Below are 18,362 nucleotides of genomic sequence, written 5' to 3'. Positions count from 1 at the left end.
TGGGGGGCTCCAAAATCATTGCAGATGGTGATTGCAGCTATGAAATTAAAAGACGCTTACTCCTTGGAAGAGAAGTTATGACCAACCTAGATAGTATATTGAAAAGCAGAGATATTACTTTGCCAACAAAGGTCCGTCTAGTCAAGGCTATGGTTTTTCCCGTGGTCATGTATGGATGTGAGAGTTGGACTGTGAAGAAAGCTGAGCGCTGAAGAATTGATGCTTTTGAACTGTGGTGTTGGAGAAGACTCTTGAAAATCCCTTGGACTGCAAGGAGATCCAACCAGTCCATCCTAAGGGAGATCAGTCCTGGGTGTTTATTGGAAGGACTGATGCTAAAGCTGAAACTTCAATACTTTGGCCACCTCATGTGAAGAGTTGACTCATTGGAAAAGACCCTGATGCTGGGAGGGATTGGGGGCAGGAGGAGAATGGGACGGCAGAGGATGAGATGGCTGGATGGCATCCCCGACTGATGGACGAGAGTTTGAGTGAACTCCGGGAGTTGGTGCGGACCAGGAGGCCTGGCATGCTGCGATTCATGGGGTTGCAAAGAGTCGGACATGACTGAGTGACTGAACTAAACTGAACTGAATCTTTTCTTTCTGCCCTTACTTTGCTTCTGCAGCCAAACTCTGTACAGTTATGAATTTCTCACTCCTTTCCACGTTCACCTAACTCACTAATCACTCTCCATTGCTTTCAGGGTAAATTTCTTATGTGGTAGGATTATAAAACTTTTTTTCTTGTGGCACTTTCATGTCTCTTTTACTCCCCTACTTGTGACAACCTACTCCAGTATTCTTGCCTGGGAAATCCCATGGACAGAGGAGCCTGGCAGGGCTACAGTCCATGGGGTCGCAAGAGTCAGACACAACTGACTGGCTAAACCTACCTACCTACTTGTACTTTTTGCTTCAGACATTCAATTACCATCTTCTGAATATACTAGGCTTTCCTTTAGACCTTTACACATGCTGTTTTTTCTGCTTGGGATTCTTTTCTTTTTCCCTTTTTGCTCCTTTGAAATTCTGTTTCCTTTACATAAATCCTTATAGCTTTTCCCCTTCAGCGTCTATCATAGCTTCTATCACAATGTATTTAAGCTGTTTATTTCCTCATAGTAGGGCTTTTAACTATTTGGTACTTAAAGGAAAGGATCTTTAGGTGTAAGCTAGGTACTCAGTAATATTCATCATTTATTGCTGTTACAAAGATTTCTTTGTCTCAAAGATTTCTTTGTTTTTCACTGGGAGAGTGTTTAGAAAGCTGGTTTAAAGTTGGGTGTTTCAGGGTTTTGCAAGGAGATCCAACCAGTCCATTCTAAAGGAGATCAGTCCTGGGTGTTCATTGGAAGGACTGATGCTAAAGCTGAAACTCCAGTACTTTGGCCACCTCATGCGAAGAGTTGACTCATTGGAAAAGACTCTGATGCTGGGAGGGGTTGGGGGCAGGAGGAGAAGGGGACGACAGAGGATGAGATGGCTGGATGGCATCACTGACTCGATGGACGTGAGTTTGAGTGAACTCCGGGAGTTGGTGATGGACAGGGAGGCCTGGTGTGCTGTGATTCAAGGGGTTGCAGAGTCGGACAGGACTGAGCGACTGAACTGAACTGAAAGGTTTCAACTGATAGGTGGTGGCGGTTTAGTCGCTAAAGTTGTGTTCTGCTCTTGCGACCCTATGGACTAGTCCTCCAGTCTCCTCTCTCCATGGGATTTCCCAGGTAAAATACTGGAGTGGGTTGCTGTTCCCTCCTCCAGGGAATCTTCCCAACCCAGGGATCAAACCCACATCTCCTGCCTTGGCAGGGGGGTCCTTTATCACTGAGCCGCCAGGGAAGCCCTAATGATAGTTTGCTTATGTTGTCCAGTTAGCCTTGGGCTCTTTAGTCACTAGATATGATTTAAAGCATTTGTTACTGCACTGTATCAATTATTACTTATTTTTGTGATGATCTTGTGGAATAACATCTTTTAGCTCCTACAAGTGCTGGGAAGACTCTCGTTGCTGAGCTACTTATTTTGAAGCGGGTTTTGGAAATGCGGAAGAAAGCTCTTTTTATTTTGCCCTTTGTTTCTGTGGCTAAAGAGAAGAAATACTATCTCCAGGTAATTTCTTTTGTGAAAGGCCTGTTATTGGCAGCTTTGGCTTTACTCATTTGAAATAGAATTATAGAAGTAATTGGAAAATAAAAATCTTTCATTACATCTCAATCCATGGGATTACAAGAGAGTGGTACATGATTTAGCAAGTAAACACCACCAATGTAGCTTTAAAAGTTGACCATTTATGAGAGGAAACTTTAAAATTACTGCATAAAAGAGAGAGGACAGTTAAATCAAGAGTAATTGGTGAAAATTATATAAAAACTTAAAATATTCCTTAAAAAATAGAGTGCTTTAATTAGTATATAAATGTGCAGATTAAGAATCAACATCTTAAGTGAATAGTAGGACTAAGCTGAAGCATGGAAAGGAAGTATGTTTGAGGAAGCTTATCCCATCCTAATTGAGGGGACATTTGGGAACATAAGAGGATGAAGAACAAGATCCATTGATGCTTATGTACAGCTCCAGTTGTGTGTTCTGTTCCGCTGTTCTGCAAAAATGAATAGTAGCATTATACATTTGTGTGATACATGGTCTTTAAGGCATTTTTACAAGTATAATACTTCATTAAAGAGAATAAAATTTATTCTTATTTCTGCCTTTTGGAATGGCAAGATTATTGTACTGGTAATCCAAAAAATCCGAGTTCTGGTCCCAGTTTTGCCATTAACTATGTCTTCAGGCCAGACACGTAATCTGCTGGATTGAATTTTTCATTGGTAAAATGAAACTATGGGTTAACTCAGTAAATACTCAGAAACATTTTATTGAATGAATAGCTCTAAAATTCAATGGTTCTGTGAATTTTTTTAACGTTATTTCAGAGACCAAATAGCCAACAAAGCTGATTCTACATGGTAACATCTTTTCATCTTAGACCAAAGTAGGAAAATGATGTAAGGATCCTTTTTATTGAGAAGGTATGTTAGATAAAAGTTAATCTAAAAAACAAAACAAACAACAACAAAAAACCAAACCACCCACTGCATTTGAGTTTTGAAACCCTTTCTTTTGTTATATATATAAAACTAGTTCTTAGAGAGATAATGAAAATATTTTCCTCATGAAGTATAAATTTGTTTCTGAACATATTATTACATTAGTGTTAAAGAAGGAACTAGTTTTTTGCTTGTTTATTAGATAAAAAAACGTTAGTGCTTAAGGTAATTTTTGTTTTCTTCTGTAAGGCTCTTTCTTCGATATGGAGCGCATAGAACTCATTAAGTATGCCATTTTATTCAACTCTGTCTTAATAGAAAATCTCTCTACTGAGTTTTGTCAATTCTAAATCTTATTTTTAGACTTTGATTCTAAAAAGAACCAATGTGCCTTGACCAGGAATAAGCACCAGTTGTCTGATAAATGTCTTTTGATACTTACATCTATGCTTGGGGAAAGAACCAATTCAATATTCATAAATTTTCAACTCTTACTTTTCTGTTTTACTCAAATCAGAGTCTATTTCAGGAAGTAGGAATAAAAGTAGATGGTTATATGGGCAGTACCTCTCCAACAAGGCATTTCTCTTCTTTGGATATTGCTGTCTGCACAATTGAGAGAGCCAATGGTCTGATCAATCGCCTTATAGAGGAAAATAAGATGGATCTTTTAGGTAAGTAAATAAAGAAATACGTGCCTATACTTTCTCTGTTTTTGATAGAATGGAGTGGAGCCATTATGATTTCTATATATCTTATGTTTTATTCTAATGTCTGTCATCTTCTGGAGGTAAGAATTGGCATCTATAATGTTAAGAACTCTGTTAAAAAACGTTTTGCATCCTGCTGATGTTATTGACTCTGCTTATATTTTTGCACTTTACAAAACATAAAGATTATCTTAGAGTCCTCAAAACATTTCTCATTGCTTCTTTCCTGATAAAGTTTGCCAGGAATAGAAGGAAATAATCTTCCATCTCTGCAATTAGTGTATATGTATTCATTATCATATTCTGGTACTATGATATTTAGATCAGGCCTGGACCCAGAGACTACCATTTAGCAGACCGATGGTAGGGAGCTATAGAAATTAGCACTATATTTGAGCTTGGGACTGTTCTGTCTTAGTCCTTTTTTTTTTTTTTTAACCACTTGTTAAAGCTCACTATGTAGAGGTAGGAATAGGAAGAGAATGATTTCAACAGCAATGGAAACTGCAAGAATATCAGTTAGTTATTCATGTTATCTTCCTGAACTTAAATGGTAAAATTAGGATAGAGGTGGGGAGTGAAATAAAAAATTAATTAGACATGGGCTTTGCTCTGTCAAGCTTAGAGAGAGGAATCACATTCCTTAGTTTGTATCAGAATTGTCAGATTGTGTTGTATCAGGTTAAGTGTTATATCCAGTACACTTAGCACAGTGCCTGGCACACTAGATAGAATAAATATTTTTTGGATGAATGAATGAATTCGGAAATAACTCATCATACAATATGATTTTTTTTTTTAATTTTTATTTTTACTTTATTTTACTTTACAATACTATATTGGTTTTGCCATACATTGACATGAATCCACCACGGGTGTACATGCGTTCCCAAACATGAACCCCCCTCCCACCTCCCTCCCCATAACATCTCTCTGGGTCATCACCGTGCACCAGCCCCAAGCATGCTGTATCCTGCGTCGGACATAGACTGGCGATTCGATTCTTACATGATAGTATACCTGTTACAATGAAATAGCTTACTGATAAGGAAGAAGAACATCATGTGTTCTTCTAGGAAATAGTCTGAAAGATCTGTATTTTTGTAGGGGAATTTGGGCTGGGTCAGAGGACACCAGTGCACACATAAATTAAAATGTTTAAATGAGGCATTGGTTGATAACTAGATTTTTGGTAATTCTTGAGCATTATTCCAAATACGTAGACTAGTTTCTCCAAGTAGAGGAGAAGAGAATTATTATATTTATGCTTTATAGTAGGGTGAGTCACTAGTCTACCATAATCAAACAAAAACATCCCCTTAAAATCATTTATTGCTTCTTGATCTGATTCTGTTTTCCTGTGCACTTGCTAACATCAGGATGGTTGCCCTGGTTGTTTTCCCCATAGAAAAGTCAATCCACTGAATAATTTTCAAGGATGTCTTTAATTTTCTTTGTACATGTATTTTACAAGGTTGCCAGTTAAGAAGCATCTGAATTTTGTATTACCTGCAATGTACTATAATAACAGTTTTTTATAGTACCAGATTAAGATACTCAGTCCTTCAAAATTTTTAATTGTGAGATTCTATGAAACTTAGTATCTGGAAAATCTCTTTAGGAATGGTGGTTGTGGATGAATTACATATGCTGGGAGACTCTCACCGAGGGTATCTGCTGGAGCTTTTGCTGACCAAGATTTGCTATATTACTCAGAAATCAGCTTCTTGGTAAGTACCTGAAATAGTTAAGTTCTTGAGTTTCCAAACAATGTTGAGAAAGTGCAAAAGTGTTTAATAAATAGTTGTTAAATACATTAAAGGAGGGTAATACATATTTGGAACAAACTCATGTACAGCAGTTTATTTTTTTTCCCAAAAGAAGTACTTAAGTCTAGGAGTGATTTTAGATTATTTTGGTAGAATAATTTGATTATTTTCTAGAATGAAAACATTCTTAAATTTTTGCTTACCACATTTATGATAGAATTTTTAAAATCCAGTTTTTGTATTTGTTAACTATACACACATGTAAATAGTCAATGCTAATTATGAAAAATAACATTTCTTTGTCCCCTACTTTCCAAAGGTAACTATTTTCAACTCTTACTGCTTTTTAGAAATTTGACTTACAGTGATATCTCTAAATATAGTTATTTAAGTTTTTTAGTTTTACACATTATATCTTGACTTTACTATGGAAAATGAAGATCTAGCTTTTTTTTTTATATTCTTTACTCACCCCAGCCAATTTCCTCCTCTACCCTTCTTAGTTTTTCTTTATCCTCTGATTATATTCCCATTCTTCAGATATGTTTATGCCCTAATTTTGCTTAATTCGGTACTCAGTGTTACCCTATTATGACTGTATAAGGTCCATTATCAATGAGCCATGTGGTATAATTATTTTTACTTTCTAAATAACTTTTTGTTTTCTTTGAAATTAATAAATGTCTTTTCTTTGATGGCTTGATTTTCTATGAACTTATTGCTGATGTATCTCCAGCTGCTTCCCACTTTTGAAATTTCCATCCAATATGTTTCAACACATTTGCTGTTCTGACAAATTCATTTTCTTGAAGAAGTTTCTCCTAAAGTCTCCTGGGTTTTTCCAACTTAGTCTATCTATATGCTGGCAGCAGTTATCTTAAAATCTCTTTTTATTAGTATCATTTATTCCCATTGCTCTTTGCTTGAGTCAGAGCCCCCTTTTTTGTGATCACATGTATTTCTATTTATTTACTTTCCAGTTTCAGTGGGGATATCTTCCAGGAAGTTCTACTTTATTTACATGTATAGGCTATAATAGGTATAAATTTTTCAAAAATTAGCATCTCTGAAAATGCCTTACAATTATTTTATAGATTTTCCAGGTACAAAAGTCAAGATAATCTAAATCTAAATACTATTCTAATACTAATAAAATCTAAATACTTGGAGAGTTTTTAAGATAGTACGTCATTTTTCTCATTACTATTGAGAAATCCAGTACCATGCTTATCCTTCATTCTTTGTATAAATTGAAAAAATTTTTTTCTGAGAGGTTTTTAAGACCTCCTTTTCTTCCTGAGTATTGTGAAATATCACTGGTGTATCTTTGTGTTGGGTTTGTTTTCTAACTTTGGGCTGGATACTCAGTAGATGCTTTTAATCTAGGAGCTCTTATCTTTCAGTTTGTGAGACTTTCACACATCTTGTACAGTATGTGGGAAAATATACAGATTATCATCTATATCCTAAATTAGTAGTGATATAGAAGATATGACTAATACAATTAGCAAATTTGAACTAATGGATATGTGTAGAGTAATTACCAAAGATAAGCAGGATATATATTCTTTTTAGTTACATATGAAACATTTATTAAAAAAATCTGTATGCTGAAACAAAATATCTTAAAGGATTTAAGTTATTTAAAATATAATCGATGACAGCAGTCCAATTAAGCCAGAAATAAGTATAAGAAAAACATAACTAAAAGATGCCCACATGTCTAGACATTAATAGATACATTTTGACCCATTTTGGAGTGAAAAAAATAATCACAAAAGAAACAGGAAGATATAGAATCGAAGTATAATAAAAATATCTCCTAATAAAATGTGTAAGTGCAGCTAGAATTGTTTTTAAAGGGAAATTGATAGTACACAGTGTGTATATTATTAAAGAAGAGAGACTGGAAAATTAATGACTTATCCATCTCTAAAACTTCAAAAAGAATAGTAGAATAATATCACAGAGAGTGGAAGGAAAGGAATGATAAAGACCAGAGCAAAAATGAGTGAAAGAGGAAAGTCATCCTGAACACTAAAAAAAACTCTACAAGTCAATGAGAAAAAGTACAACCTAATATATTAATGGGTAAGGAACTTGAACAGACATTTTTAAGAGGGTATCCAAACGGTTTCTGAACATGAAATGGTGCTTAATTTCATTAGTAATCAAAGAAATGTAAATTACCTCCTCAAAGAGATATTACCACACACTGTCCAAAATGTCTCACATACTGACAGTGCTAAGTGGTGACAATGCTAAGTGGAAAAGTAAGGAAGTTCTAGTGACAGCAGTCAGATAAAAAGAAAAGGAATCCAAATTGGAAAGGATGAAGTAAAACTGCTGCTGTTTGCCTATGACATGATACTATAAACAGAAAATCCTAAAGATGCCACCAAAAAGTTACTAGAACTCATCCATGAATTATATAAAATTGCAGGATACTAAAGTAATGTACAGAAATCTTTTATATTTCTGTACACTAACAGTGAATTATCAGAGAAATTAAAAAAAACAATCCCATTTATAATTGCATCAAAAAGAATAAAAATCCTAGGAATAAGTCTAAGGAGGTAGAAGGCCAGTATAGTCCTTATCAATTACCAATGGCATTTTTTGCATACATGGAACAAAAAGTCTTAAAATTTCATGAAACCACAAAAGACCCCAAATAGCCAAACCAATGTTGAGAAGGAAAAATGGAGCTGGAGGAATCAGGCTCCCTGACTTTGTACTATAATATAATGCTTCAGTAATGAGGACAGTATGGTACTGGCACAAAGACAAACTTACAGATCAGTGGAGCAATATAGAGAACCCAGAAATAAACCCATACACCTATGGTCAATTAATCTATGTCATAGGTGACAAGACTGAACGATGGAGAAAAGACAGTTTCTTTAATAAGTGGTTCTGGGAAGACAGGTGCATGTAAAATGATGAAATTAGAGCATTCTCTAGCATCATATATACAAATAAACTCACAATGGATTAAAGACCTAAATGTAAGATGAGATACCATAAAACTAGGATAGGAAAATATAGGCAGAACACTTTGGCATAAAATGCAGCAAGATCTTTTTTCACCCACCTCCTAGAATAATGAAAAAAACAAAAATTAGCAAGTGGGACCTAATTAAATTCAGAAGCTTTGAACAAAAAGAAAACCATAGACAAAATGAAAACTCACAGAGTGTAAGAAAATATTTGAGAATGAAGTGACTGACATGGGTTTAATCTCCAAAATAGATAGTTCATGTAGCTCAATATCATAAAAACAACAACCCAATCAAAAAATGAGCAAAAGATCTAAATAGACATTTCTACAAAGAAGATCAGTGGAACAGATTAGAAAGCCCAGAAATGAGCCCTTACTAATTATTTTTTCAGTTATCTGCTTTCTTTATTCATTGATTTATTTTGTTCTGGGTTGTTGTGGCACATGGGCTCTTTGTTGCTGCATGCAGACTTCTTGTTATGGTGGCTTCTCCTGTTGCAGAGCATGGGCTCTAGAGCATGGGCAATGAGCTCATATTTATATGGGAAATTAACCTATGACATAGGCAAGAATATACAGTGGAGAAAAGACAGCCTTTTCAGTAAATGATGTTGGTAAAACTGGACTACTCTCACACCATGTACAAAAGTAAATTCAAAATGGATTAAAGACTTAAGACCTGAAACTGTAAAACTTCTAGAAGAGAACATAGGCAGTATGCTCTTTGTGTCCATGAATGTCCAGGAGTCTCTGGCGGAAGCGTGGGTTGGTGGTGGCCTGCTGCAGGATTAGGGGCACTGAGTGTAACAGTGCCTGTATGGGACATTTTGAAGGAGGTCTCCATCATCTTCATTACCTCCACCATCCTTTGGCCTCAGGTCAAATAACAGAGAGGGAAAAGAGCCCCACCCTCCAGCAGAAAATTGGATTAAAGATTTACTGAGCTTGGCCCCACCCATCAGAACAAGACCCAGTTTACCCCTCAGTCAGTCTCTCCCATCAGGAAGCTTCCATAAACCTCTTATCCTTGTCCATCAGAGGGCAAACTGAAAACCACAATCACAGAAAACTAACCAATGTGATCACATGGACCGCACAAAGCCTTGTCTAACTCAATGAAACTGTGAGCCATGCTGTGTAGGGCCACCCAAGACGGACGGGTCATGGTGAAGAGTTCTGACAAAACCTGGTCCACTGGTGAAGGGAATGGCAAACCACTTGTGTATGCTTGCCTTGAGAACCCCATGACCAGTATGAAAAGGCAAAAAGATAGGACATTGAAAGATGAACTCCCCAGGTGGGTAGGTGCCCAATATGCTACTGGAAATTAGTGGGGAACTAACTCCAGAAAGAACAAAGAGACAGAGTCAAAGCAAAAACAACACTCAGTTGTGGATGTGACTGGTGATGGAAGTAAGGTCCAATGCTGTAAAGAGCAGTATTGCATTGTAATCTGGAATGTTAGGTTCATGAATCAAGACAAAATTGGAAGTAGTCAACCAGGAGATGGCGAGAGTGAACATTGACATTTTAGGAATCAGTGAACTAAAATGGACTGGAATGGGTGAATTTGACTCAGGTAACCATTATATGTTACTAGCATGGGCAGGAGTCCCTTAGAAGAAATGGAGTAGCCAACAAGAGTCTGAAATGCAGTACTTGGATCCAGTCTCAAAAACGACAGAATGATCTCTGTTCGTTTCCAAGGCAAACCACTCAATATCACAGTAATACAAGTCTATGCCCCGACCAATAATGCTGAAGAAGCTGAGTTCAACGGTTCTACGAAGACCTACGAGACCTTCTAGAACTAACACCCAAAAGAGATGTCCTTTTCATTATAGGGGATGGAATGCAAAAGTAGGAAGTCAAGAAATACCCAGAGTAATGGGCAAATTTGGCCTTGGAGTACAGAATGAAGTAGTCAAAGGCTAACAGAGTTTGGCCAAGAGAACTCACTGGTCATAGAAAACACACTCTTCCAACAACACAAGAGAAGACTCTACACATGGACATCACCAGATGGTCAATACTGATTATATTCTTTGCAGCCAAAGATGGAGAAGCTCTATACAGTCAGCAAAAACAAGACCGGGAGCTGACTGTGGCTCAGATCATGAACTCCTTATTGCCAAATTCAGACTGAAATTGAAGAAAGTAGGGAAAACCACTAGACCATTCAGGCATGACCTAAATCAAATCACTTACGAATATACAGTGGAAGTGACAAATAGGTTCAAGGGATTAGGTCTGATAGACAGAGTGCCTGAAGAGCTATGGACAGAGGTTCATGACATTGTACTGGAGGCAGTAATCAGGACCATACCCAAGAAAAGAAATGCAAAAAGGCAAAATGGTTGTCTGAACAGGCCTTACAAACAGCTACGAAAAGAAGAGAAGTGAAAGGCAAAGGAGAAAAGGAAAGATATACCCATTTGAATGCAGAGTTCCAAAGAATAGCAGGGAGAGATAAGAAAGCCTTCTTGGTGATTAATGCAAAAAAAATAGAGGAAAGCAATAGAATGGGAAAGACTAGAGATCTCTTCAAGAAAATTAGAGATACCAAGGGAACATTTCATGCAAAGATGGGCTCAATAAAGGACAGAAATGGTATGGACTTAAGCAGAAGATATTAAAAAGAGGTGGCAAGAATACACAGAAGAACTGTACAAAAAAGATCTTCACGAAAAATATAATCACAACGGTGTGATCACTCACCTAGAGCCAGACATCCTGGAATGTGAAGTCAAGTGGGCCTTAGGAAGCATCACAATGAACAAAGCTAGTGGAGGTGATGAAATTCCAGTTGAGCTATTTCAAATCCTAAAAGGTGATGCTGTGAAAGTGCTGCACTCAGTATGCCAGCAAATTTGGAAAACTCAGCAGTGGCCACAGGACTGGAAAAGGTCCATTTTCATTCCAATCCCAAAGAAAGGCAATGCCAAAGAATGCTCAGCACTACCGCAAAGTTGCAGTCATCTCACATGCTAGTAAGGTAATGCTCAAAATTCTACAAGCCAGGCTTCAACAGTACGTGACCGTGAACTTCCAGATGTTCATGCCGGATTTAGAAAAGGCAGAGGAACCAGAGATCAAATTGCCAACATCCGTTGGATCATGGAAAAAGCAAGAGAGTTCCAGAAAAACATCTGCTTTATATGCCACAACCTTTGACTGTGTGGATCACCACAAACTGTGTAAAGTTCTTAAAGAGGTGGGAATACCAGACCACTTGACCTGCCTCCTGAGATATCTGTATGCAGGTTAAGAAGCAACAGTTAGTACTGGACTTGGAACAACAGACTGGTTCCAAATTGGGAAAGGAGTACATCAAGGCTGTATATTGTCACCATGCTTATTTAACTTATATGCATTGTACATCATGGGAAATGTTGGGCTGGATGAAGCACAAGCTGAAATCAAGATTGCCAGGATAAATAGCAATAACCTCATATATGCAGATGACACCACCCTTACGGCAGAAAGTGAAGAAGACCTAAAGAGCCTCTTGATGAAAGTGAAAGGAGAGTGAAAAAGTTGGCTTACAACTCAGCACACAGGAAACTAAGATCGTGGCATCTGGTCCCATCACTTCATGGCAAATAGGTGGGGAAACAGTGGAAACAATGGCAGACTTTATTTTTTTGGGCTCCAGAATCGCTGCAGATGGTGACTGCAGCCATGAAATTAAAAGACACTTGCTCCTTGGAAGAAAAGCTATGACCAATCTAGACAGCTTATTGAAAAGCACAGACATTAATATGTCAACAAAGATCCATCTAGTCAAAGCAATGGTTTTTCAGGTAGTCATGTATGGATGTGAGAGCTGGACTATAAAGAAAGCTGAGCTCTGAAGAATTGATGCTTTTGAACTATGGTGTTGGAGAAGACTCTTGAGAGTCCTTTGGACAGCAAAGGGATCCAACCAGTCCATCCTAAAGGAAATCAGTCCTGAATATTGATTGGAAGAACTGATGCTGAAGCTGAAACTTCAATACTTTGGCCACCTGATGCGAAGTACTGACTCATTGGAAAAGACCTTGATGCTGGAAAAGATTGAAAGTGGGAAGAGAAGGGGATGACAGAGGATGAGATGATTGGATGGCATCACTGACTCAATGGACATGAGTTTGAGTCAACTCTGGGAGTTTGTGATGGACAGGGAGGCCTGACGTGCTGCAGTTCATGGGGTGGCAAAGAGTTGGCCATGACTGAGCCACTGAACTAATGCTCTTTGATGTTGACTTTTATCAACATAATATTTTTAGGATAGGTCTCCTCAGGCAAGGGAAACAAAAGTAAAGATAAACAAGTGGGATTACATCAAAGTATAATAAAAAGTTTTGCACAGTGAAGGAAACTTTCAGAAAAACAAAAAGGCTGTATACTGAATGGGCGATCTTTGCAAATATGTATCCATAAAGTATTAATATCCAAGATATATGAAGAACTCATATAGGTCAACATAAAAACTGTTTAAGAAATGGACAGAGGGTATGAATAGACACTTTTCCAAAGAAGACATACAAATGGTCAACAGGCAAATGAAAAGTTGCTCACCATCACTAATCCTTAGTGAATTACAAGTGAAAATCCTGAGATACCACCGCACATCTGTCAGCATGACTTATCAAAATAGACATCAAATAATAAATGTGTCAAGGATGTGGAGAAAAGGAAAACCTTGTTCACTTTTGATGGGAAAATAAATTGGTACAGCCACTATGGGGGAACAGTATGGTAAACAGTATGGCAATTCTTCAAAAAATTAAAAACAGAAGCGCCATATGATCCAGCAGTTCTACCGTTGGGTATTTGTCTGAAGAAAACAAAAACACTAATTTGAAAAAGATATGTGCACACCTAGGTTTATTAATGCAGCATTATTTACAATAGCTAAGATATGGAAGCAACCTGAGTGCCCATCAGTAGAAGAATGGTGTATTTATATACAGTGAAATATTCAGCCATAAGAAAGAAGGAAATTCTGCCATTTGCTACAACATGGATGGACCTGGAGATTAGGACAGAGAAAGACAAATACAGTATGATTTCATTTATATATGTAATCTAAAAAAAGAACAAACAGTAGTTTGACATTAATAAAATTGAATTTAATATATGACCCAACACTTTTATTCCTAGGTATATACCCTATAGAAATTTATGCACATTTGTACCAAAAAACATACCAAGAATATTGTGAGCACTATTTGAAATTAATATTATATGTCTTTTAACATCATTTTCATTTGTTTTTTGCAGCCAGGCAGATTTAGCCATTCCTTTGTCTAATGCCATACAGATTGTTGGCATGAGTGCTACTCTTCCAAATTTGGAGCTTGTGGCTTCCTGGTTGAATGCTGAACTCTACCACACTGACTTTCGTCCTGTACCACTGCTGGAATCCATAAAAATTGGAAATTCAATTTATGACTCTTCAATGAAGCTTGTGAGGGAATTTCAACCCATGCTGCAAGTGAAGGTAAGTCATTTGTTGTTGTTCAGCTGCTAAGTCGTGTCCAGCTCTTCGCAACCCCATGGACTGCAGCATGCCAGGCTTCCCTGTCCTTCACTGTCTCTCATAGTTTGCTCAAGTTCATGTCCATTGAGTTGGTGATGCCATCCAACCATCTCATTCTGTGTTGCCCTTCTCCTGCCCTCCATGTTTCCCATCATCAGGGTCTTTTCCAGTGGATCAGCTCTTTGCCTCAGGTGGCTGATGCATTGGAGCTTCAGCGTCAGTCCTTCCAATGAATATTCAGAGGTGATATCCTTTAGAATTGACTCGTTTGATCTCCTTGCAGTCCAAGGTTCTCTCCAGAGTCTTCTCCAGCACCATAGTTCAAAAGCATCATTTCTTCGGTGCTCAGTCTTCTTTATGGTCCAACTCTCACGTGTGTACATGACTATTGGAGAAATCATAGCTTTGACTAGATAGGCAAAGTGATGTCTCTGCTTTTTGTTTCTGTTAAGTTTTTTTATTGAAGGATAATTGCTTTACAGAATTTGGTTGTTTTCTGTCAAACCTCAACATGAATCAGCCATTGGTATACATATATCCCCTCCCTCTTGAATCTCCCTCCCATCTCCCTCCCCGTCCCACCCCTCTAGGTTGATACACTGTCTAGATTTGTAATAGCTTTTCTACCAAAGAGCAAGCATCTTTTAATTTCATATCTGTGGTCACTGTCCACAGTAATTTTTTACCACCTGTATTGTTGTTTTTGATTGCATTTCCTAGCGTGTTGTTAACAATTTTTGAGTTAGGCTGGGGGTTGCAAAGTAGCTGGATGTGCATTACATATCCTTTAGAAGGATTCCTGTTGTTAACCTAGTTGGTTTCATGAAAGAATTGGTGGTGTTGGTGAGAGAGGAAATGTAGTCTTCAATTTAAATGTAATCATTTCCTATAAGTGTAAGTAATAAAATTTTATAGAGTTTTCTTTTTAGCTGGGAAAGATTTTCTTATGGCTTTGTTTACATTAATGTGGAAAACTGACTTTTTATTAAGTGATACATGTACAATATGTGCCCTTCTTGGTTGCTTCAGTCATGTTTGACTCTTTGTGACCCCATGTATATGATAGTGGAAAAAACATTTTTTGGGGTCAGAAAGACCTATTTCTGATACCTTATATAGGGATACTTGATGTGGCTGTGATAATAGTTGAATTACATAACTTCTCCATAGTATCTTCATCTATAAAATGGATATAATATTTGTCTTTAGTGTTTTAAGGATGAAATTTGATTTTTAAAAATTGCCTAGCATCTAGAAAGTGGTTGATAAATACACTTTAAAACATTTAATTTAGAGTATTTTTCTAGGCTTGATTCTTCAGTCCTGAAGTTAAAGGACTGAATCTGGTATGAGGCATCTATTTTTAATGTAGATCTGTGCCTCTGAATACTGAAATAGTTAAGGGTAAGTTTAGAACTGGAAATAGGACTAAATTCATGTGTTTTAGTACACTCATAGGTGTATTTGTAGCTTCTGCATGCTTGGTATGGAATCGTACTTAGTTGCTTTGCTCTGTACTCCCAAATTTCATTTGACTGTGCCTTGGTTACCTCAATAAATATATCAGTAAACAAAGTCATTTACTCTCCTGTCAATCTTCTTCTATTACCATGTCTCTGCCTCCACCCTGTTTAAATCAGTTTCAACTCTTAACTGGATCCATGCTTAAATCAAAAGCTAATCATCTATTTAAAATGAACATCAGAGCATCTAACCATTCTCAAAAATTTGTGATGGTTCCCATTTCATGTGGAATGAATGCCAGCATCTTTAAAGTAGCCTACAAGCCATATATGATGTCCCACTCCTTTACCCTGACTTCAGTTTCTATATTCTTTACTTCCTCCATAGCCTCTGTGCTATTCTGTATAATATGCCAAGAAATCTCCCACCTCAGATTCTCTTTATGTGGAATACTTTCCTCTCTAGGCATCAGTAGGGTTTACTCTTTGACCTTTGGACCTTTACTCAAATGTCACTTTCTCATTCTCAAATGTTCTCTCATTCCTGGTTTCTTTTTTCCCTGTTTTATTCTCTCCTTTGCACTTTGAGCCTATTTTGTGTTTTGCTTATTTTGTTTTTATCTATTTCTTCCTACTAGAGTAGACACATTCTGAGGGCAGAGCTTTTTTTCTGCTTTATTCTCCATCCCAAGGCCTTGAATAATATACGTACGTGCTAAGTTTCTTCAGTATTGTCTAACTCTCGTGTGATCCCATGGACTGTAGCCTGCCAGGCTCCCCTATCATGGGATTCTCCAGGCAAGAATAGTGGAGCGGGTTGTCATTCCCTTCTCCAGACGATCTTCCTGATCCAGGGATCTAACCTGTGCTTCTTCCGTCTCCTGCATTGGCATTCTGGTTCTTTACCACTAGTGCCACCTGGAAAGCCCATGGTAATGTATGAAGTGAAGTGAAGTGAAGTTGCTCAGTCGTGTCCAACTCTTTGCGACCCCATGGACTGTAGCCTTCCAGGCTCCTCTGTCCATGGGATTTTCCAGGCAGTATACTGGAGTGGATTGCCATTTCCTTTTCCAGGGGATCTTCCCAACCCAGGGATTGAACCCGGGTCTCTCACATTGTAGGCAGACGCTTTACCATCTGAACCACCAGGGAAGTCCATGATAATATATGGCACCCAGTAAATAATTACTTAATGAGTGAATGTATTGATGAATTAATCTAGTTATACACACTGACCTTCCAGTTTTGGTCACCACTGGAGTGTTTACAAATGCTGTTTGTTCTGTTTGAAATGTGTTCCCTGTTCCTCAGTTACCTTTTATTAAGATAATGTTTTTCCTTCACATCTCATCAGTTTCTCAGGGAGGCTTTTTTTTTTCTTCCAGATCGCTCAGATTTACGTTAAATGTAAGGCTTCAAAACACCACAAAATTCTCTTCGATAGTACATGTTATGATTGTATTTTACTTTTGTTTGTTTAGTACTTTATTGTTTCCCCACTGAGACCCAAACTCCTTAAAGATAGTACCTTGGCTATCTTTTACTCACCGTTATATCCCTGTTACCTTTGGGTTGGAGGTCAGTAAATATTAGTTGAATGAATATAAAAGATTCCCTACTCACCTTGCATCATAAAGAGGTTTATTTTCTCTTCTCTTTTTTGTATTTTCTTTGTTTTATTACTGAATTTGTAACTGATTTTTATCATGCTTTGGAGTAGAAAAACCTTGCCATTGAAGCAAAATGAATGACTTTAAACTGATGTGAAAATGTTTTGAAAGTATCACTGGAATGGCTACTTCTCTTTCTTTTTTAGGGAGATGAGGATCACGTGGTTAGTTTATGTTATGAGACCATTCGTGATAACCATTCAGTATTACTTTTCTGTCCATCGAAGAAATGGTGTGAGAAGCTGGCAGATATCATTGCCCGTGAGTTTTACAGTCTGCACCATCAAGCTGAGGGTAAGTTAGTGATGGAAAGGAAAGGAAGTGATGAAAGGAAAGCCTCCATTCTTAGGACATTTGCTTGAAATTAATGTTAATAATTATATTAGCAAAGCATGGTTCTTCTCATCATTGCCACCACCTGGATGGATTCTTTGTAAAAGTATGTTTTTGTGACTAATCATCTCCTTATCCTCCTTATAGATAATATGTATACACCTTCAGACTAACTAATCTTCAGAATTTCAGTATATTGGATTTATAGGGGTATATACTAATGTTCTTCATTTAGGATCCATGGGCTTTGAGAAGTTGACTTCAAAGCCCCCTAAATTGTATAAGAGACTTCACGTACACACATTTTTGTCTGGGGAAAGTAGTCATATCTTTTTTATATTTCTAAGCTTTTACTCTGCAGAGAGTCATGCATACATACACACACTATACACATGTAGTTTAAAATCAACTTTATTGAGGTATAATTTGTCTAGAATAAAATGCACCCACTTGAAGTGGAACTTAATGAATTTTAACAAATGTGTTCACCTGTTGAACTCCTCACTGTGATCAACACATAGACCATTTCTGTCACTCCAAAATGTTCTTTTTTGCTTTCTATCTCCTCCCTCTATCCCCAGCTTCAGGCAACCAGTCATATATTTTCTGTCACTCTAGATTAATTGTGCCTTTTCTAAGAATTTCATATAGTAAATGAAGTCATATTATGTGTATGTGTCTTTTGTGTCTGGCTTCTTTCACTCAGCATGATATTTTTAAGATTCATCCAGATTGTTACTTTTATCAACTCATTTCTTTTTTATTGCTGAGTATTGATCTATGTGTATTGCTATAACCGTTAGTGTATATTTTTACTCACTCTGGGGTGAGTAGTGTTCCCTC

The 18,362-nt window shown here is 37.2% G+C and overlaps 1 protein-coding gene across 5 annotated transcripts in view; it reads left to right on the top strand.

The window, feature by feature from the left end:
* The window catches only part of POLQ (DNA polymerase theta), a 150,310-nt gene that overhangs the window by 42,694 nt on the left and 89,254 nt on the right, over window positions 1-18,362 (top strand). For all 5 annotated transcript variants that reach the window (XR_011249399.1, XR_011249400.1, XR_011249398.1 and 2 more), the window contains 5 exons: window positions 1,981-2,111; window positions 3,567-3,723; window positions 5,381-5,489; window positions 13,795-14,014; window positions 17,333-17,480. Coding sequence is in view for 2 of the 5 variants with exons in the window: in XM_069554710.1 (XP_069410811.1) it covers window positions 1,981-2,111; window positions 3,567-3,723; window positions 5,381-5,489; window positions 13,795-14,014; window positions 17,333-17,480 (765 nt within the window). In the remaining 3 variants the exon portion in view is untranslated. The remainder of the gene's footprint in view (window positions 1-1,980; window positions 2,112-3,566; window positions 3,724-5,380; window positions 5,490-13,794; window positions 14,015-17,332; window positions 17,481-18,362) is intronic.

This window comes from Ovis canadensis, chromosome 1 (genome assembly GCF_042477335.2).
Source record: "Ovis canadensis isolate MfBH-ARS-UI-01 breed Bighorn chromosome 1, ARS-UI_OviCan_v2, whole genome shotgun sequence".
In the NCBI taxonomy this organism is placed as follows: domain Eukaryota; kingdom Metazoa; phylum Chordata; class Mammalia; order Artiodactyla; family Bovidae; genus Ovis; species Ovis canadensis.
This window is presented reverse-complemented; position numbering and strand designations above follow the sequence as displayed.